General features: G+C 43.2%; 1 protein-coding gene across 2 annotated transcripts in view; it reads left to right on the plus strand.

Annotated features, from left to right (window-relative positions):
- Positions 1-21,958, plus strand: part of LOC311269633 (transcription factor COE1-like) — a 96,304-nt gene that overhangs the window by 6,724 nt on the left and 67,622 nt on the right. For both annotated transcript variants that reach the window (XM_084373936.1, XM_084373937.1), the window contains exons 5-6: positions 4,595-4,668; positions 10,678-10,746. In XM_084373936.1, coding sequence (XP_084230062.1) covers positions 4,595-4,668; positions 10,678-10,746 — 143 coding nt within the window. The remainder of the gene's footprint in view (positions 1-4,594; positions 4,669-10,677; positions 10,747-21,958) is intronic.

Raw genomic sequence — 21,958 nt, forward strand, 5'->3', positions numbered from 1 at the left:
ATAAAGCATCTGTCACCGCGGCCCTGTCGGATCACTAGCTCGCTAGTCGACCTGACACTAACGCAGGAGGAAGTGTGTTCCCCTGCTTAACGGCTCCTTGTTTACACGCCGCGCATGTCACGCCACTTCAAAGGAGGAGGAGAGAGCGGCAGAGATGCTGCATGAAAGGCCTGGTGAGGTGGAGAGAGGGAGGAGACGGAGGAGGAAAAAAGCAGATGAAAGACAGGAGAGGAGCAGGCGAGGTGACAGCGTGATGAAGATGCTGAGACAAACGTGGGCCGGGCGGTAGAAGAAGTTAGACGCTCACACAAGAGGAAATATTATCTTCACATTATTCTTTGTGCTGCCGATCGGCGCTCCAGATGTCTCAGATTACCAAGCAGGGCAGACCAAGTGATATTAGAAACTTTAGACCTCAGTTTAATGCAATTTCTGAGTGACTGTCAGCTTTTTGCAATCCAGTATTTGATGCAGTATAAGACACCCCTCTTTAGGTCCGAGCAGGGTCAAAACAGGGCGAGGACTGTTAGACTTTGATGCAGGTCTGGTACAGAGGGAGATGAGTCGATGGGAAAGCAGTGGATATTATATAAATATACTGTCCATCTACCAGAGGTGGCAAAAGTACACACGTTCTGTCCTCAAGCAGAAGTACAGATACTTGTGTAAAAAAACGACTCTGGTAAAAATAGAAGTATTGATTCAACTCCTTTACTCAAGTAAAAGTAAGAAAGTTCAGGCTCTGAAATGTCCTCAAAGTATAGAAGTAAAAAGTGTTATTTGTTGGAGCCAACAAATTCAAACAGTTCACTTAAATAAGGCCACGGGTGGGGAATGTCCTGCTGTCTGTTCTGGTGTCGTCGGCACTTGACACTACCACTACCCTCTCTGTCTGTTTCCATCTTGTTACGTCTTTTCGTCTGCTGTGCGTGAGATGCACTAATCAAGCAAATAAAAATAATCGATAATTCCCCTCAAATGCATCAAAACTGAAGATGTTTTTGCTTGTTTCCAGCACTGCTTTGTTGAGTTTAGACACCACATTTAACTTTTTACTCTCCTGGTTGAACCACTCTTGCTGCATACACACATCCGTCCTCCATCCTGCTGAAGTTAAAGTCAACTGGGACAAAGGAAACGCGGGTAATGATGATTACTATTGAGATTCACAGCACGGATAGACGCATGGTATATAAAGATGTTCTGACCTCTTCTGCTCAGTTGCATCAGACCTGATTCTGTTCGTAAAGATAAATGTATTCACCTGGCCCGAGGTGTGAAAGTTTCCTTGTGTGTGTGAGAGAGGGAGAGAACAAAAGAGCAAAAGTGCAAAAAAAAGAGGGACGAAGCGAGAGGTTGAGATGACACTGATGCATGTTTGTCCAGAAAGAAGTTCAGGGGAAGTTGCCCGGCCCACTCTGTTCTCAGGCGGGTCTAATCATAGACCGAACTTATAAAAGTACTGTTCTATCTTTTTGTGCAGTTCCCACACTCTGATTTGCTTTCATTAGGACAGAATCGAAGGAAAATATCACAGTGAAACAGTTTCGAATGTCGTGGCTGTTGGATCAACCTCAGTGGTGTGTTAACTGGAGCTTCTTTGCTTTGGCTGCAGACACTTGAAAAGATTTCAATATGGTTGCCTGAAGTTGCACAACAGCCTCTTCTCTGCCATCATGTATAGCTTTTTTTGCCACACTAGCTCACTTCCTGCTTTGTGATTAGATTATTTTTGTTTCATATTACACAACTCGTGTGTGCACTGACTGGGCGTGCACAGCCCTGCAGTGCTGGACCACCAGGAGCCCTTTTCCAGCCTCATGTGTGGATAAATTCTCTGCAGAGGGTTTTCAACTGGAATATATGCACATGCATTGGAAATCATGACTGACAGGGGCCCCGGGCCCTGAAACAAATGTGGGCTCCAATTCCAGAAAACACAGAGGGTCCTGGAGACAACCAGTTATTAGTATGAAACGCTTTAGGCTACAGCAATATTGTAATGGGGCCCTCAGACTGAACAGCTCCAGTCGCTGCTCTCTATTAATGCTGCACAGCTCCGAGCTGTTTCCTGAGGTCCATGTAGGGCTGTAGTCTCTACAAATGAGGGGCTCAGTCTACGGTGTCGGCTCATGCTGGGGCCCCATATGGAGCATGATCACCCTGGGGCCCCTGATGGGACATTCCCAGCTCACACATAGGCAAGATTTTTACAATATCAGTCTTTCAAAGGTCGGTCCTTAGGTTTTTTTTTTATCTACTTGTCCACATTACCTCATCAGCTTTTAATCATTTGAGTCCGATTTCTTAGAAATGTCAAACTTCTGCACGGCAATGCAAAGATACCTACATATCCTCATAACTAAACCACTGAATAGGTTGTTAAGCATCACCCGAAATGACATATATCACTGTACCCAAAACAACAATGCCACACGTACCGTACCCTCGCCGTATGGTTGGAGTTACGTTCAGGAAAACGGAGTTGTTGCTCTTCGTACTACTTCTCCTCGCTTCCTCCTCCACAGCTGTAATAACAGCTGCTAGAGGTTGCCACCTAACACCAAAAGTAAATATTGATTGTTTTTTTTCAACCTATATGTTCATTTTTCTCAAGGATACGTAAAGTATATTAAGTGTTAAAGGTCTAGTGTGTAGGATTTAGAGGCATCTAGATGTGAGGTTGCAGACTGCAACCAACTGAACACCCCTCGCATCAACCTTCCCAACAGCAGCCTCAAAAAATGTGAAGAAATGCAAAATGGCCCTTTTTAGAGTCAGTGTTTGGTTTGTCTTTTCTGGGCTACTGTAGTAACATGGCGGACTTCGTCAAAGAGGAAGCTGCTCCCTCTGTAGGAATAAAAGCCTCATTCTAAGTTAATAATAAAAACAAAATATCTTGGTCTCAGGTGATCAGGCACTAAAGAAAAAATATTCCATTTGCCCATAGATCCTCCTGAATCTAACTCACTGGACCTTAAACTCAGCCGGAAATATACGACTTTCAACTTGTGTCCTTCGTCGACCAAAAAGACACATCACTGATTCAAAGAGTTTTTGATAACACCAGTGAATATTGTCGGTTTTATCGTATACGTTATGTTTTCCGTTGTTGCATATTGTTTAGTGTTCTCAAACTTCCACTCAGCTAAATGAGCTTCATTTATAAACTCAAACTACTGTTGGCTGGATGGCAGCAGGTAGTCTGAACCCCGACTGAAGACTATTAAAGAGGACAGTGAAACTTCTCCACCGTTCCTCGAGAAAAGTGAGCTTGTCACTCGGAGAGACTTGCTGGAGTTTGGAGCGACAGATCAAACAGACTGGAATAGACCAAAGACAGACGGGCCGTGCGTATTGATTGATAGATAGCTTAGCGGTGTGTGACATGTGCTTTTTGCTTTATTCTGAGCTTCAACACCAGAACCGGGAGTTTTTCACAATGGCAGCAGGTAAAGCTCCAGCTGAGGAGCAGAAACTATGGCCAGCAGCAGCTCTGTGAATATACAGCATTCTTCTTCTCAGCTTCACGTTCAGCTGATCAGCATGTAGGCAGAGATGTGTTTGTTATTTCCTTATTTTATTTTTTATAACAAGGTGAACAAAGTGTTTGTGTGTGAGGGGTGACAGACACCCAGTGCAAAGAATAGGTGTGAGTGTGTGTATGTGAAGTCGAGGTGTTAATGCTGAAGTGTTCTTTGAGGTGAAGTGGGATCGAACCTGTTTCCTCAACAACACTCTGCCAGCGTCACTGCCATATGTACACCATGGCTACGGGTTTTCTCCCAGTTAGACATCATCATTGTCTTTTCTCACAGCTCACGGCTGCAAGATACAGTCGTCTCCTCTCACCGGTGTTGGTAGATGTAGAGTGCAGCGGTCTGAAAACATGCAAACAAGTCTGTTATGCATCCACGCACTGCTGCAGACAGTGACTGACATCTATCAGAGGGTCTGATTGGCACAACTTTGTCGAACAAGATTGTGAACCACCTGCTTGTATTCAGTCTGAATTTAGAAAATTATGACATATGGACTTATATGAACTCATTTACTTACTTTAAGTGACTAAAAGCAAACCAGCAACTTCCAGAAATAAAGTTGAAATTGTAGGTTTCAACTTAACGTTTCAAAAATGACTCGGTGAGGGCTATGAAAAGATGCATGGCAGCAAAATGACACGATGGTTGCAAAAAATTGTTGGTTGAAACGGGAAACACTTTGTAGCTGTCTTGCCAAGGTGTGACGTCCCAATCATGATGACAAAGTCAGCTCATATATGCAATCTGAACATAATGTGATAGATATGTATCATGTTGCGATACATACTGCGATCAGCCACAACATTAAAACCACTGACAGGTGATGTGAATAACAGTTATCATCTCGTTACAACGAATGTTCTGCTGAGGATCTATGTGGAGGCCACCTGACACACACCACCCGTCCACGGACGCTCCCTCATGGCAGTGTGGCAAAAATCGGGACTTTTCCAATGATGGATATCACATGTCTGCTCTGTGTTTATTCCGTTTAGCTGTCTATGAGCTAACAAAGTATTTTCTTCTTTCTCTCTCTACGTCTCTCTTCGCAGGCGATTATTTATGAAGGCCAAGACAAGAACCCCGAGATGTGCAGAGTGCTGCTGACACACGAGATCATGTGCAGGTGAGAGCAGATCTTCATCCTCTCCCTCGTCAAACAAGCCTCCCGCTCTCGCTTCTCCTGCAGCATACTTTGTTAGTCTGAAGAAAGTTCCCACCAGTCACCTCTCTGTCCTCGATACATTTCTTATTTTGTCACCCTTATTAACCCCCCCACACAGACGCATACATACACATGCACATGGAGCCGTATCTGTTGAGGAAGATGAGTTTTAGCTATCAGCGTCGTTGCTTTAATTATAATCTAAAGATGAATTTCTTCGGAAGTAGGTTGGGAGCAAAGAGTTCTATTTATAGAGGCATTTTACCAACCTATGCTATACAATAGGAAATGTGTGAGTGGATGCATGCGTGGTGTGTGTGTGTGTGTGTGTGTGTCTGTGACGCCTGGTTAATTAGGACACAGAGAAACTCATTAGTCAGTCTGAACCCTCCTGTTGTTTCATGGCTAACAAATGGGCCTTCCTCCACAATCTGACTATAAAATATAGGCAGGGTCTCACACACACACACACACACACACACACACACACACACACACACACACACGCACACACACGCACACACGGGAAAGTATGCATATGCACGCTCCCTCGCACACACACAGTTGTAAAAATTCAAATTTAGCACATGAATTAAGTTGTTCTTATTCCCCCGACCTTGTCACTGAACAACTTTAACTGTAACAATATAAATTGGGGTTCATCTATATGCACAAGCAGGATTTTAGCCGTGAAATCAGGCACACTAATATTTTATTCTATAGCTCGCTGAATAATCCTCAGGCTGTTCAGCTGCGGCGCTTCATGGTAAACCCATTGAAATTCTGATGTGGCTCACAAGGAATTTATAAATAAACTGTATTTGGCAGCAGATTTTATCGTACATTATTGTTATTATGGACATGAATGCACTCCTTTGCATATGTATGGTGTGCATGAACTCGTACAGTAGAAAGGCCTCGGAAGTCCAATGTAAACACTCGCTTGTCTGCAACAGCGGCTCAGGTCAAAGTTACGGCTGTTGCCTCATGTTCTCACATGCTGATTCTGCAGCGGGGGCCTCACACACAACACACAACGTAGAACACACACACACACAAAGAGCTCAGGGCGTCCATTAATCAGTGTGGCTCATTGTCACGGCGGTGCTATTAGCCATATGCTCCCAGCCAATCTGCCACCGTGCAGACCGGCGTCGCAAACCTGGTTGGAGCGCTGGCACGAACACATGAATGGTTTCACTCCAGAGCGGACAAAAGAGGCGACTCGGTGTTTAGATCATGTGCTCAGCACAAATGTTGGTTTAAATTATTCTCTCAGTATTCATCAAACAGTTGTCCCCTTTCGCCCGTAGATATTTTGTGCATCATTTTACAGACATTTTGTGTCATTAACGACAATTCAGACGTATTTGGTTTCTTTCGGATTTCCCAGAATTTTAAATTCTGTGAGTTAAGACATTATTTGGCTCCACATTTGTAGTGACTGTCCAGCTGTGGTTTAAGGGGGTTAAAAGAATAGAGGAGGAATGTTAGCAAATGAAAAAGAGGTAGTGGTGTGCTCAAGGACTGTCTTTGTATCACCAAACTCAAGAAGAACGCAGGTGCTCTTGAAGAAAAGCGCACGACAGGAATAAACAAACTTCAGGCACTCGAGCGTGGAGCAGGAACAAAAATACTTGAATGGGTTAAAAGGCTTTTATTCAAAACATAGCTGCTTACAGAACAATAAAACACAGACCAGTTTTGACCTTGAAGGTCTTCATCAGGGTACAAAATGCAGTAATTGCTTCTTGAAAATGAGGACTACTTTTATATTGAAATGCTGTACGATACTCTAAGATCATCAAACTCATTTATTGTCCTATTTTTGAAAAAATGATCAGAATGAAAACACAAATTATAAAAAAACACAAGATGTTTATTGTTTTCTTTAAAAAAGTTTTCAGTTATCAGTGATATCTGTCAGGCTTATTAAAAAGAGACCCAAACACAAGACACTGAAGCAGGCAAGTCACAACTAAAGCAAGCTTTAATGAAAACCGAAGTCCAAAAATCCAAATACGAGCAACAAAAGTAGGGACAAAAGGCACAATACATAAGACAAAACAGGAGTCATCCAAGAGCAGAGGGATCAGACTGGGGAGGAGCACAGGAAACAGGTGCTCCCCTGCCCAGAACACTGGGGACACAGGTGAGCAGGAAGTAGGAAAAAAAACAAATGGAGGAAGAGCCACAGAGGAGTGAGCCCAGTCTGTGCACAGAACAGACCGACAAAATCAGTAATCAATTACAGCATATCTGGTACAAGTAGACTACAAAAATATATTTGAAGAGTATGGATCTAGAAGAACGACCGAGGTCTACAAAATGACATAAAATTGTTCCTAGAACAGAAAATGACGTCTTCAAATTGCTTTTTTTTGACCAGCCAACGGTCCAAACTCAAAGACATTTCAATTACGCTGGAACGAAATAGAGAAAAGCAGCAAATCCTCATATTTCAGCAGTTGGAACAGGTTTTTTTCCTCTGACATCTCTTTCTTTTCCCTCTTGTTTGAGTGTTTGTGGACAGTGCAGGCTCAGTGTGTCAGCCTTCTCCCAACAAATACATCCAGGGAGAGTTAATACAAAATAAATGTAATATGAAAACAAGATGCAGTTGCTGGTGTATGCTGTCACCTTAAGCTTATAGATTAGCACCCTCACCACGTCTGGAGGGTGCACATATTTGTACAAATAATAAACTATATAAAAAACTTGCTACTGTAAACATTTACTGCTTTAATTTCACATGAAGAATAGGTGAAAATGGCATCTCCATTTCATGCTCTATTGTTTAAAAATGTGTGTCCACTGTATGTGTGTGTGTGTGTGTGTGTGTGTGTGCATGTGGTGGGAGGAGGGGAGATGATTAGATCACCAGGATCCAGAGCAATAAGTGCTACATTACCCCCATCCCGCCCCTTGTTTCCCTTCCCGCTACCCCTCCATTTATAACATCTTCCACTCTGCTCCCGTCTCCTCTTCCTCTACTGTCCGCCCTTAATCTCCCCTCCTCATCTTCACTCCCCCCCTCCTCACCCTCACCCATCCATCCCTCCCTCCTCACGGCTTCCCTCTTTTTTCCCGTGCTCCCCGTTTTCCCTTATCGCCTGTTCCCCTCGCCGGTGCTGCTCTGTTCTCCGACGGGGCCGCGGAGTGACCCAGTTCATTGAGCGGCAGAAAGGAAGTGACAGCGGGAGCCGAGAGAGAGGCAGAGCAGCAGATAGTGGAGACAATGTGTAAGGTGTAACGTATCAGCCTCTTTCTTTCCACCCCTGCCATCTGTGACGGTGGGAAACCTGAGACATCGCCCCTTCCTCTTCTTCTTCCCAGCCTCTTGTTTTTAGCTTTCCCTCCCACGCTCACCCTTTCACTCTTCCCCCCTGGCCTCACCCTTCCCCTCCTGCTTACATCCTTATCCATAATTGATGCACGCAAGAAAGCTTTGACAGACTCGTAGTACATATGTGTGAATTTTGGAGCACATGCCAGTTTTTTTTTCTTACGTGTGTGTGTGTGTGTGTGTGTGTTTGTGTATCCCACCCACTCCTCTTTGAGCCTGAGGCCTCTTCAATCCTTCTCCACCCTCCGTCACCTGTTTGTAATTAGGATGGAGTGGAAGTTTTACAGCTTTCTCAAAGACACGCATGCCAGATATTCCCTCAAAATTAAATTTAGTGTTGATTTTTTTAAAGAAATAATCAGTCAGTGAGTTTTTAGAGGTTCAAAACTATAAAATGAAGAAGTGCCCAGGAGACAATAGTATTTTCCATCAAATTCTTTGCTGTCAAAGGGCTTGTGATTAGGTATTGCACTCACTTAAAGCCAGAAAACTTACAAGAGATTTTAGTGTTTTAGGTTTAAGGGGCTCTGTGGAGCTTCAGTGTTGTGTTTGAAGCCGGTTGTTTGTTTATGTTAGGTCTCATTTTTCATGTTGTGTTACAATCCGCTCACGTATGGCCAATAAAAAAGTGATTATTACCTTTAAATTTGCTACAAATTGTTACATAGAGCCATTTTAAGATCCGAAAACATTACATCCTAAATGTCCCATGATGCAACTTTCATTAGATGCTACCTGCCATGTCTAGTTTGTAACACTTGCACAACACTTTCAGTTATGAATTTAATTCCAAGCTTGAGCTGAAACATCCCTGATGACATCACTGTGACATCATCAGGGGATATTTTCTCTTTACAGCAGTCTTCACCTCTTTCCATGACCAGTTAACTGATATTCATGTGTGAAAACGGTGGAGTGCCCCTTTAAAAGTCAAATAAATCTTGATTAGAAACAGCACAGCTTTTAAGGAGTTTCCTAACGTGAAGAGCCATCGTTTCTTTGTACTCCTTTGCTGTTTAGCTAATGGCGTGAATGTGCATACTACTAAAAGATTTGTTGGACTTGTTGGATAAGTCACCAACTTAGCTGGAAATCAGAAACCAGTCCTTGATCGGGGATGTTTCAGAGGTCGTGAAGAAGAAAGAAAAGTGTTGAAAACTGTTACAAAGCACAGCTGAAAAAGAAGTGAATTTGTTTAACGATGTTACAATGCTGTGGTTTGGTGAGATTCTAGGTGGTTTGGGTTGAAACAGTCACGATTAAACAAAACGTAGAAACAGGCAAGTCTAACTTGAGCGAAAGTAATTTGAGTGAGCTTTAATAACATCAAGCTGAAAAATCAAAATCCAAAAATGTAGCAACAACACAAGGCAGGCGAAAGCAGATATCAAAACCGGAGAAATCCAAGAAACAAAAGCAAAACAAAGTACAAAACAAAAATGTAGAGTGCAAACCAGAAATTACGCGAGGAATCAGGAACCAAAAGCCAGAGACACAGGACAGAGGATGGGACAGGGAGACACGGGAGCGAGAGGGCCACACAACAGATGAAGTGACAAAGAGAGAGGGGAAGAAAAGGACTGACAGTAAAAACACAAGGGCTGATTAACTGATGGGACACAGGTGAGAAGTGAAAAGGGCGGGAAAACAGACAAAGGGACGACAGAACTTCAAAATTAAACAGGAATTAGCAAAACCAAAAACTCAAACTATGACAGAAACGACTTCTTTGTTTAGATAAAGGGGACCTCATCATGGTTACAATTATAAACACGCACTTAATTAGGGAACAACTGCGGTTACGCTTTAAAGAAACCAATGTTGGCTGATGGTAGGAAACAGGAAATGAACAGTCCCGTGATTAAGTCCAACATTTTGATGACCCTTTCATCCACCCTGACCTCCACCCTCTGTGACTTTGTGGCTGTATAACATTACTTAGCTCCCGCCAGATAAGAGTCATAGTTATGGCTAATGCAGGGCTTCCAGTATGTAAAGAAAACATGCTTTAGGGGTGATTACTGATGCAACTGATTGGGTGGGAGGACAGTCTCGATTGTTGATTGGTCAGGAGCATCTTGGCAAAGGATTGTCGGGATCTGGGTTGCATAGTGTGAAAAGAAACAGCTGGATGCACATCTGTTCACACCTTCCTCAGGCAAACTGAGCTGTTCATTGAAACTTGAGGAGATCCACTGACCAGGGCTAACAAGTACATATTATCTATAAAAAAGATCCATTGTAATAGATTGGGGATCATTGAGGTGATACATGGTGATAGACCTGTTTCAGTTCTTCTGAATCTCAACTACTGACATATTACAAAATGGCTAACCTCACCAGCTGGCTAGTCCCCTAAAAACTTGGCTCATTTCTTTCAGATCCTGCTTCACGCTCACTTTTCATGTCACATTAGCCTATTTTTATCCGTGCTGTCAGTGTAGACCTGCTCAGCACTGCAGTCTCTTCCTGTTGGCCTGTTTTAGACAGATTTGATCAATTTCTGTGAAACAGGCGTTAAGTTGTCCACATCAGTACAGACAAAGCACACACTGTATTATGCTGTAGATTTGTACTCACGCTGTATGTTCTCTAACTCTTCTTCTACTGTCTTCTTCTCGTAGTCGGTGCTGTGACAAGAAGAGCTGCGGGAACCGTAACGAGACGCCCTCAGACCCCGTAATCATCGACAGGTACTGTCACTCACTTCATCTCTCTCTCTCACACACACACACACTGGATGAGGGACTGTGTTGACCTGTTTGAATGGCGGCGTGTGACGGGATGTTTGTGTGTTTAGATGATCCGCTGTCACTCCTGAAACTGATGCTCCTCAGATTGGCGTCTGGTGGAAGACAGAGGGAGACGTTTGAGACTTTGCATTTGGTGGTGAATAGATGAAAGTTGCAGGAATTAAAGATCCACACACACACACACACACACACACACACACACACACACACACACACACACACACACACGTCTCATTTACATCTGCATGTGCACTTCAGTGATGTACTCACTGACCTGTGCAGAGGGGGCATAAATGCACATCAGCTGCTCAGTTACCACCTCATGTCTGGCAGCTCTGGGCACGTGCACACACACATACACACTCATGCGCGTCTTCAGACTTGAGTGAACAAACAGCGCCCAGACGAGTGCGTGTTTCCGCTACGTAATGCAAAATACAGAGCTGTTTACTAGCAGAGGCAGTCATTTTTACTGCCACTTTTTCCTTTACCTGTCTGTCTGCGTCTTTCTTTCTTCCTGTCTATCTGTCGAGGTGGAGGACTGAAGTTATCCCTCCCTTCCTCCCCCCTCCTCCTCCTCCTCCTCCCTCTCTGTCTCTCCTGCAGCAGCAGCACAGAAAAATGGGTCATGTGCAAAGAAAAAAGTGACAGAGAAAAACTGAAATGAGATCCAACCTCATTTTAATCTGATTTCTTCTTGGCACTTGTTTTAACCCTCTGTGAGCAGGTTTTACTGCGTGCGTGTCTGCGTGTGCACGTCTGTGTGTGCGTCAGAAGGAGTGCTGATTCTCGTCATTCTCCAGAAACCAGTGATCTTTTTTGTTGTTGTTTTTGTAACCAGCAGAAGACAACGACCACCGTAACTCACAGTCTTATGGAAGCACAAGTTGTTTAGAATGAGATTGTTGTAAATATCATTCAGTATGATCAGATTTAGAGTAAAAAATCTGTTTTATGTGAAACGATTTGGTGCCACTTTCATCATAGAACATGTTTGTATTACTTTTAGCCTAAATCTCTTTGGCCTGTATCTCCGCAACAAACTATGTGCATGTCTGGTATTCTTAAGGAATAACTGACTGTTATGGCTATCAGTGCTAGCTTTGGCATTACTAGCTTTACACATGCTTTTCACTCCGCTTAAATGATAACAGGGTTATGGCAATAAGTAAAGCTGTTTTTCAGACTCCTTACAAACCCTTTAAAACAAAACAAATTAGAGTCATTCATCAGTTTCTGATTCGTCGCAGCAAAATGTAGAAGTACTGCTGTTTTGTCTTCCAGGAAACAGATGTTGTGTATGATGTAACACTCCTTTATAGTAACAAAAAATAACATATGGTATATTTAAAGTGGATTAAACTGTAGTTTATAGCTGTTTCACTGTTAACAAACAATAAAATGCTTTAAAAACATTTATTAAAGGAGCTATATGTTAGAGTTGTTTGTAGTAGTTTGAAACGTTCAAAAAATGAACCTCAATTATAAACAAAATGTGAAGAAATAACAGCTTTGACGTCACGTTAAAGATGTCTATGTACTGTGTTGCAGAGATATCTTGTGAAGTCAAACATCTTAATTCACACTTTTAGCTTTAAGGACTCTGCGCCCCTTCTCCTCTCTCTCTTGCACCTCCCCCACTTGTTTTTGTGTTTGGAGAAATCTTATGAAGTGGATAAACACTTGTGTCTCAAAGTGAGCTTTGATGGAGCGAGTTTGTGCTCGGGTGTGTGTTTCCAATTGCAGGCACAAAGTGCAAAAAGCTTCATGATCGACAGCTACACACAACTGTGTCATTTGTGTGTGTGTGTGTGTGTGTGTGTGTGTGTGTGTGTGTGCATGCAGGACGTTATAGTATCTTTACACCACAGTCACAGGCTTCTGTTTTTGTCGGCTATCTCAGACATCTCAGCTTACACCCCATTATATATTCGCCTGGAAGGTGTGTGTGTATGTATGTGTGTATGTATGTGTGTGTGTGTGTGCGTGCGTGTGTGTGTATGTGTGTGTGGGTTGGGCCACTGAAAGAACAGATGATATATTAGACACGAAGTGACAAAATAATAGATACATAATCATAATGTGTGTGTTACTGGACTGATGTTTGGTTACTTTTAGTGTGTAGCATGAGTGTGTGAGTGTGTGTGTTTGTGTGTGTGTGTTTTATGGCTGGAGGAGAGGAGCAGAGTGAATTGTGGGAGATGTCAGGGAACTCGGTCAGGATGGAATGTCAAGGTTACCGTGGATACCGTGGGATACTTCCTGTATCCCCCCCTCTCCACTTCACAGTGGTTCACAGCCTCTCAGCTTAACATCTGGAAGTCTGCTGTCCGACCCAAACATGTGGAGGGAGAGAGAGTCAAAATAAGAGCTATAAGTGTCACCGCTTGTAAACAGGCAAATATTTTTAAAGTCCAACAAAATCACATGTAGTTATAGCTTTAAAATAACAATAACACTGGACAGCTGGAGTGGAGGCAGAAGCAGGGTTTGGATTAAAAACAGTGGTGAAACACAAGTACTGTACTTCAGTACAGTTTTGATATACTTGTACTTTACATGAGTATTTCTATTCAATGCTACTTTTAATTTTTACCCCCACTCCATTAAATATCAGAGGGCATTACTGTACACTGTAAAGTCTGACAAAGTGACTTTGAAGTGATTACCTCAAAATAACTGCAAAGCAGACTAGTAGTAAAGTACTTTATAAACTGAGTAAAGTCACTTTGTCAGATTACAGTGTGTGAAAGGAGACATTCTGCACAATTAGTACTTTTACTTTTGATACTTTAAATGGTCAATAGACAAGTTTTTTGCTTTAGTGCATCGTTAATAAGTAAATGCTGATGTAATGTAATGGCTATAGAGTAATGACACCATCTGCGTTTAGATTGGTTCACTGTAAACAGGAACAGGAAAATGAAGGCTGACTGTTGATCCAGTCAGACTGGCAGCCTGGCACCATTTCTATCTGCTATCACGTCTCCATCGGAGACTGAACTAATGATCACGCCTCCATTATAGGCTAAATGAATGAATAAACTCATGTTTTGTCCTGTGTTGTTGGTAGTTGCTACTCAGAGGAAAATGGAAAGCGATCAGTTTGTCTTTGTGACGGCGGTGCCAACAATAATAACACTTGGAGGTGTTGGTTTTACTAACGTGAAAGCAACATTTTGAATTCAGGATGTTTACTTGTTATGGAGTATTTAACCTATGGTATTTCTACTTTCATTCACATAAAGGATCTAAGTACCTCTTCCAGAGCTGATCCAAAGTAGTTACCATTCAGCACCTGGGCTGAAAGCATTGAATCATTCAACAGAAACAAGTTGCTCTGCATCACACTGCCCTCTCACTCCGTCACTCCTCTCTATTTCCTTTAGAGTCTGAAGTTACATCATTTTTAGACAAGACTCGGTTTGTAAAGTTAACAGCATGCTGTGCTGTTCTCCACATTGCTCAGTGCACAATGATGCAGTTAATAAAATCAAGTGAGAAAATGTGAGTCGACTCTGCAGCTTCTCAACCAATTATTTGAATCATCGACGCTGAGGGAGCAGCCTTAATAACCAGTTGGACTGCGTTTATCTCAGAGATGCAGTTAGAGCTCTTACAGGGTTTTTAAGTCAAAATGAATTGAAGACTTTTAACTTGTCAGTTGTTTTTCCATTTATATGTGGAACTTTGCTCAAGGAAAATAAATTCGATTGTTGATTCATGGAGTATTAACTGTGCACTATGTAGTTTTGGGGAAGATTTTTTTTTTTTAATCATTTAATCCTCTTTGGTTGATTTTCATGACTTAATAAACCGAATAAACAAACTTTCCATAGAGGACGACATAATTTCACACGTTTTTACTTTGCTTCTATTTTCAGGACCAGTCTAAGTAACCGTTCTAGCTTCAAACAGCGTTCTGGGACCTTATTTCCCTCTGAGGACAGCTTGTTTATTTAGTTATGGAAAGATATTCATCAGATAAATATTCCTGAGTTGGTATTCTTACTTTATGAATATTGTAAATGTTACCTTTCTGAGTTGAATTTCCTTTCCAAAACTGCATAGTGCACCTTTAACAAGAGCTAACACTGCAGTGATTCTGGTTTGACTGTCAGTGTACTCCAGTGGGAAGCCAGTGAGGGATCATGTACTCGTGGCTTCACTAATAACCAGGGCTGCTGATGAGGTGGACCACCAGGTCAGTTATCCCGGACCCTGGGTCAAGAAATCCCACAAAAGGGCCAATCTAACCCTCAGGGGCCTTTGGAGATCATCTTCTCCTGGGCACGTGCAAGACTATCCGCGACACTCAAACAGTGTTCTGGGGACCTCATGTTCCTCTGAGAATAACTTGTCTATTCAGTTATGGAAAAAATAGATATTTCTCAGTTTCCATTATTACCTCATTAATGTTGTAAATATTAAAATTCTGAGTTTGAATTTCTTCTCCACAACTACGTAGTGCCCCTTTAAATGTCCTTGGAAGCAGACGAGAGAAGAGGCTGTTGACTCTGGAGGAAACACAGTAAATACTCTCCACACTGTGAACTGAACTAATAAAACCATTTTCCTTTCCCATCAGCATGTCCTCTCCGACATCCTGTTTCAACAGGAAATACATAAAATGAAGAAAGTGACGTCAAAACACCGTTTCACTGCTGACACCGGTTTTGTCGCGCTTTAACAAACCCAAACAACGGCATTTATTCGAGGGTACAAACAGGTGAAAGAAACGGAGAAAAGAGTGTTTGCGTGTGATTGACAGCTCATTGCATGGTGTCAGTGAGGATATCAGTCCTCGTGTGCATTTGTGTGTGACTGACAGCTAGCTCATGGCAACAGTGTGAGTGTGAGTGTGTGTGTGGCCCAGTTAATCCATGTTGTAGCGCGGTGAGTGTCCCGCTGCCTCTCAGGGTTAATATAGGGTTAACGACATGCAACGATATCCTATCATACGCCTGCTTGACTCCTAAAGAGCCACATCCACTCTCCTCCTCGTGTGTGTGTGTGGCTGCCATTCACTTTCTCCTCCCGGTGTCTCCTACTGTCTTTTCCCAATAACTCTCAAGACGTCCTCATCTCCTCGTTCTCTGCTTCTTTCTCCTCCCACACTTCCACCTCTCCTCTTCCTCGTCTCTCTCTTTCCTCCTCTTTCTCGCCCTTGCTTCACCTCACACTCTCTCACCCCCTCTCTCTCCCTTCCCTCCCTCCCTCGTTCTCTCTCTCTCTCTCTGTCTTTCTCTTTTCCTTCTTTGACTCTGTTTCACTCTCTCTGTGGCCCTGAGGGGTTACCTACCTCACTGCTCAGCTCGCTGCCTGTTTAGACTCCTACGATTGGCTTAATAGGCTCAGGCTGCGTGTGTGTGCGTGCGTGTGTGCGTGTAGGGAGTTATAGTCTCAGGCAGTGTGTGCTCAGGGCTTAGATCAGTGTCAAGACGTGAGGAAGGCGGTTTGAGAGTGTGTGATATTGTGTGTGTGTGTAGGGGGGTTATGGGTACCAGTGTGTGTCCTCTCAAAGTCTAAAGGGGCCCACATAAGCCTGAGGGGTTTAAGGGGTTCCCTGTGTGTGTGTGTGTGTGTGTGTGTGTGTGTGTGTGTGTGTGTGTGTGTGTGTAATCTAAAGGGTTAAGAGGGGTCACAGCATGAGGAAGAGATGATGGGAAAGAGAGGAAGGAGGAAGGGATGGAAAAAGACGACAGAAGGAGGTGAACATGATAAAAGAGCATTTAGAGGGAGTAAAAGGAAGAAAGGAGGAGGGTGAGGAGAAAGGGAGGGAGGGAGGGAGGAAGGGAGGAGGCTCGTCTAGGCAGACAGAGGAGAGAAAGGAGGTGAGGAGGAGCGGAGCAGGGTTTGTTTCAGGGGATAAGAGCTTCAGTCTGGGGAGTCCTGTCAATCAAAGAGAGCCGGGTGGGGGAGGAAGGGGCGCTGTCAATCAGCTGGAAGGGGAGGGAGAGGGGGAGGAGGAGGGGGAGGAGGTGAAGAAAGGCGATGAAGGGAGCGAGGGGGATCTTCTAAACGATCTCTTCATCTTCTGTGCCTTTGTCTTCCTCACTATCTCTCTCTCTCTCTCTCTCTCTCTCTCGCTTGTCCTAGTTACCAAAATATCTCTGCCAACCTGGTATGTCACTGTTCGCTCAACTGTCACTGTCTGACGCACACACACACACACACATGCACACACACACCGACACACACACATCTAAAATAGATAGAGAGATATTATGCGTACTCCTCTCTTGACCCGTCCTCGTCTCTCTTTTCCTTCTTTGCCCTCAATTTCTATCAGAGCCTCTCCTCCTCTCAAATTCAAATTAGCTTTATTGGCATGAACACAGCCAAAGCATTTTGTACAAGTATAATCATTTACAATGTCAGAAAAAATAACAACAAATGCTCAGCACATTGCTACAGTAAATACCCAGTTTTTTCCACATATTTTTTTTTTTTAAATAACCTGAGGAGGTTATTTAACAACACGTACCAATTTTATATTCTAACCATTTTTAATGCTGCACAGTTGATTTGTTTTTAAATGGAACATGAAGGAGCTGTTAGATGAAGAGCTGCAGGCGACAGGCTCCTCCAACTTCTGAGTGTGACAACTTACTTTTCTCTCCTTAACATGATTAAGTTCACTTTGACCATAGATCCTCCACCATCGTCTTGTCAGTAAACTCTCCTTACTCTTGTCACGTTACAAGTGTGTGACGCCTGCAGCTCTGCGCTGTGACTCTGCTGCTGGCCCCGCTGCAGCATGGAGATTGTAGCGTCCATCATCGCAAAATGGCGGTGGGCAAGTAATGTAATTGGTGTATGTCCGACCACTGTATTACACCGGGAACGCCGACTACCTTGGCAAGCCCAGTCTCCAGTGGATGAATCCTACTGAGTTTATTGACTGTCCTCTAGCGTCACCTCCACGTTGATATTTTTGCTTTTGAGTGAAATGTCTCAACAATTGTCCTGAAATTTGATCCAATTTCTGAACTTTTTAGTGCCATCATTAGATCAATTTTAATTTAAATCTGCGCAGTGCTCGCCTACCTGCAAAAAAAATAGTGACATACCCATCAGCCTCAGCTGTACTTTGTGCTGATTAGCAAATCTTAGCATGCTAACTAAGATAGAGAGCACGATAAACATCATACCTTAACATCAGCATGTTAGCGTTGTCATCGTGAGCATTTTAGCATGCTGATGTTAGCATTTAGCTTAAAGCACCTTTGTGTGTGGGTGTTCTGGTTATTCTATTTGTTATAATCCTGGTTTGTAAAGAGGTCTCTCTCTCTCTCTCTCTCTCTCTCTCTCTCTCACTCTATCTTGCTCTCTCTCTCGTGTTGCAGTATCACTTCCTGTGTTAAAGGTCAGCAGTTGCTTGGAGATGAGGACTATTGGGAATTATTCATATCATCGACTTAATGTCAACGTTCACTTCTCACACTGTGTTTGTGCTTGTGTGTGTGTGTGAGTGGGAGAGAGAGAGAGAGGGGGAGAGAGAGAGGAGTATGTTTTATTCATTTCTCTCATTTAGTCTCTCAGTCTGCACCTGTCCTAGCATTTAGAAGCTTGGCATTCACATTACAACTTGCTGATTTAGTTTAACTGCCGGCTTTAATGGACACACACACACACACACACACACACACAATTTTTTGTCTACACTAACTGTACTCGGTTGGTTCGGGGTCATTGCTGGAGGTTGTGTTGATAATACTGGCAGCAAAGGTGCTTTTGATAGTTTTTCCCTCTCTTACTCTCTTAATTATTTTCATTTTCATTTCTTCTTTATCCTTTATCTGACTGTTTGTCCCTGTGTGTATTAAGCGTTTGTCTTTTGTTTTTGTTTTTGTTTTTTTGGTAATCTTTGGTAGAAACTGAGATACAGAGCTGAGGATAGAAAAAGTTGTTCATCCTCCTTCGCTCCCTCGTTCTCCATCCACCTTGCTGTCTGTGTGCTAGGGGAGTGGGGCTGTGGATATTAGTGAGAGGACTGAACTGCCACGGGCTATAACTGGAGTGAAGTCCACGCAGATGTGTAATATGTGCCTGAACCCCCCTCCCTCCACACACACACACACACACACACACACACACACACACACACACACACACACACACACACCCTTTTCCTCTTTCTGTCCTCCCCCTTTCCTCCTCTTTCACCTCCCTCATCCTCCCTTTCCTCCCTCAGGCAGGGATCACGTTACCCTAAAAGCTACAAACACAGACATGATGGCCTCACACACTCACACACACATACACACACACATTTCCCCATCTGTTCCTGTCGAAGCTGTTATGATGCCTCGTTTACTCTAAGAGGCTGCCTGTTGTCAAAAACTACAATTACTTTTATGCAGCGTGTGATTTGTGTTGAGAATAATTGAACGTATACAACATTTAGGGTGACGCTTGACTACTGTTGTGTTTGTAGTTAAATTTTATTAGGATAAGCGGAACAAATTTATGTAATGTTAAAGTGAGACCACATAAAAATGTTGCCTCTTTTACAGTCATACCTTTTTTGCATCTAAAGTCAAATGCTACAGTCACACCACCACTAAACAGCTCAGAGAAAAGTGAGTCCCATCTTAGGAGATCAAATATATCACACTTTAGAACCACTTACTTGATTTTGCTTGCGTTTCATCATCATCATCATCATTTCATCATTTTCTCAAGAGGATGAAGCATAATAACTTCATATAACCTCCAGCACCACCATGATGTTTGCATATATGAATTTTATAATAATGGTGTTGACGACTACTACATGGTTTGCCATACAATTTGGTGCATACGTTCACATCCCCCAAGAGATGAATTATAATGACGTATGGCTCTTAATTTACTCTCTATCTTCAATCCAGAAGATTCAGTTTAGTATTTGACATAGCGTATGTTTAGCTTCATATACACCTTATTATTCAGTGTGACATGCTGTCATGTAGCTGTTTTCTGTTCGATTGAGGGCTTTTTGCTTCAATTAATCAGTAACGACTGATGTATTCTTCCTGTATATGTCATTTCTAGTTGCATTATCAATTGCAAAGTGCAGATAAAGCTGTTTTAAGTGTTGTCATCGTTTTAGCTAACTTCCTGTCCAGGAACAGGACGACCCAGCTCTGTGTGTGTTCCCCCGAGCAGACAGGACCGCCTCTTTATGGAGTTCTCTGTCCTGGTTGGATAACGTGGGCCGAGACACCAGAAAATTACTTTTCTCTTTTACTGCATGAGGAGGGGGAGGAGAGACATGGGTTACCGACCAAACATTTATTTTAATAATAAAATAACGCTTCTAGTTTGTAGAAGAGTTGATTGTTCAGCGTCAATCTCAGGTCGTCAAATACTCAAACTTTGGTTTGGTGGCCAGCGTCGATCTACCAACCCAAAGCAACAGTATTGGACTCAACAATCAATCTTTTTTCAAAATTGCCTTTTGTACCTTCAACTTAATGTTTGCAGCTTGTATAGTTGCATCGATTTCATATGCATTTGTCCCTTTTATTGTTCAGAACACTTTTGGGGCCGATGGTGTGCCCATTCTTAATCCTGCCGACACATCTTTGATTGGTCCGGCTGCTCTTTCAACGGAGGTAAATGGCAGTCAATTACAACAAATCCAGACCAATTTGAATTGCTGAAAAAATGAGATATGCATGCAGTGATTCAGAGGTCTGGAACCAGGCTATGGCACAGCTCTCCAGAGATTTATAAACAGGACACAGTGTACTGGAAATCATTTTGAGCCACAAGCCTGACAGTTTACTGGATATTGTATCATGGAGGGAAAAATCAAGCCGGAGTGTCAGCAATGTGGAGCAGGAGACATCATTTAAGGCTGAATCTATATCAAATAGTTTTTCCTTCAGGTAACTAATTAGCTGACTGACTAATTAACCTACTGAATGAGTCATTTAACGACTTGGCTGATTGATCAACAGAGTTACTGACTGATCACTTACTAGCTCATTGAGTGATTATGTAACCTACTACTGGACTGGATGACTTATTCCCCGGCTGCTTGGCAATCCAGCAAAAGACCTATCTGACGCACGTGTGTGTGTGCATGTGTGTGTGTGTGTGTGTGTGTATTCGTGTGGTATGTGGATAACCTCCTGGTGGGCGATGAGACTGTGGTTAGAAGCCTCTGGGTACCTACACACAGAGATCCCTCTCACCGTACACCCATTACTGGACAGCCATTAGTCTCTCTCTCTCTCTCTCTCTCTCTCTCTCTCTCTCTCTCTCACACACACTCACACACACACACACACACACACACACACACACACACACACACACACACACAGTATCAAGGGGAAAAGTACAGAGCAGCTCATTCACGATAGGTGGTTGGTGTTGGTGTGTGTGTGAATATCTTAAGCTCTGTCATTAAAAAGCAAACAAATTTAGTTGATCTGGAAACTCCCTGCAGACTACACACACACACACACACACGCCACACACACACACATTAACAGACACACTGATGGGAGTGGGAATTTTCCCCTTACCACAAAGTGAACCGGTGGTTGAGGGGTTTGGGGAGGCCGAGCCAGAGAGTGTTTACCTTCTGTATGAGGGTTTGTACAACTGTAAGAAGGAATTTAGAGAGGAGAGGAAAGGAGAGAGTAAATGTGCCAGCCATGCATCATTTCATTATTAATAGCCGTGTCGGAATAAAAATGCTAACCTTGTCTGATCTTACGGACGGCTGAGTCTGCAAGCACTACACTCCTGTGTGTGTGTGTGTTTGTGAGTGTGTGGTGGGGGACACTAGTCCACAATGAGGTCTTGTTTCCCTTTGTTAGGGCTGTGCAGGGCGAGCTGGTGAAGTCATTGTAACCCACACAGGTATAAATATCTGTGTGTGTGTGTGTGCGCGCGCGTGTATGTGCACGCGTGTGTGTTGGGGCGGTGTTTCCCGTGCAGAGCAGGCCAGGAAGAGAGCACCAGTGTCCTGCCGAGAGGGGCATTGTTATCTACCTCCGAACACACACACCTCCACACACACACACACACATACAAATGCATCACCACTCCCAGACTGAGCTGCCTGATCTGCACACCGTCTGTGTCGCCACAGAAACACGTAGCACACGCCCAAACAAACAACAAACGCTCTGTTTTGCACCGTGACAGA

The sequence above is a fragment of the Pagrus pagrus genome (genome assembly GCF_965226575.1).
Source record: "Pagrus pagrus genome assembly, chromosome: 14".
Taxonomy (NCBI): Eukaryota; Metazoa; Chordata; class Actinopteri; order Spariformes; family Sparidae; genus Pagrus; species Pagrus pagrus.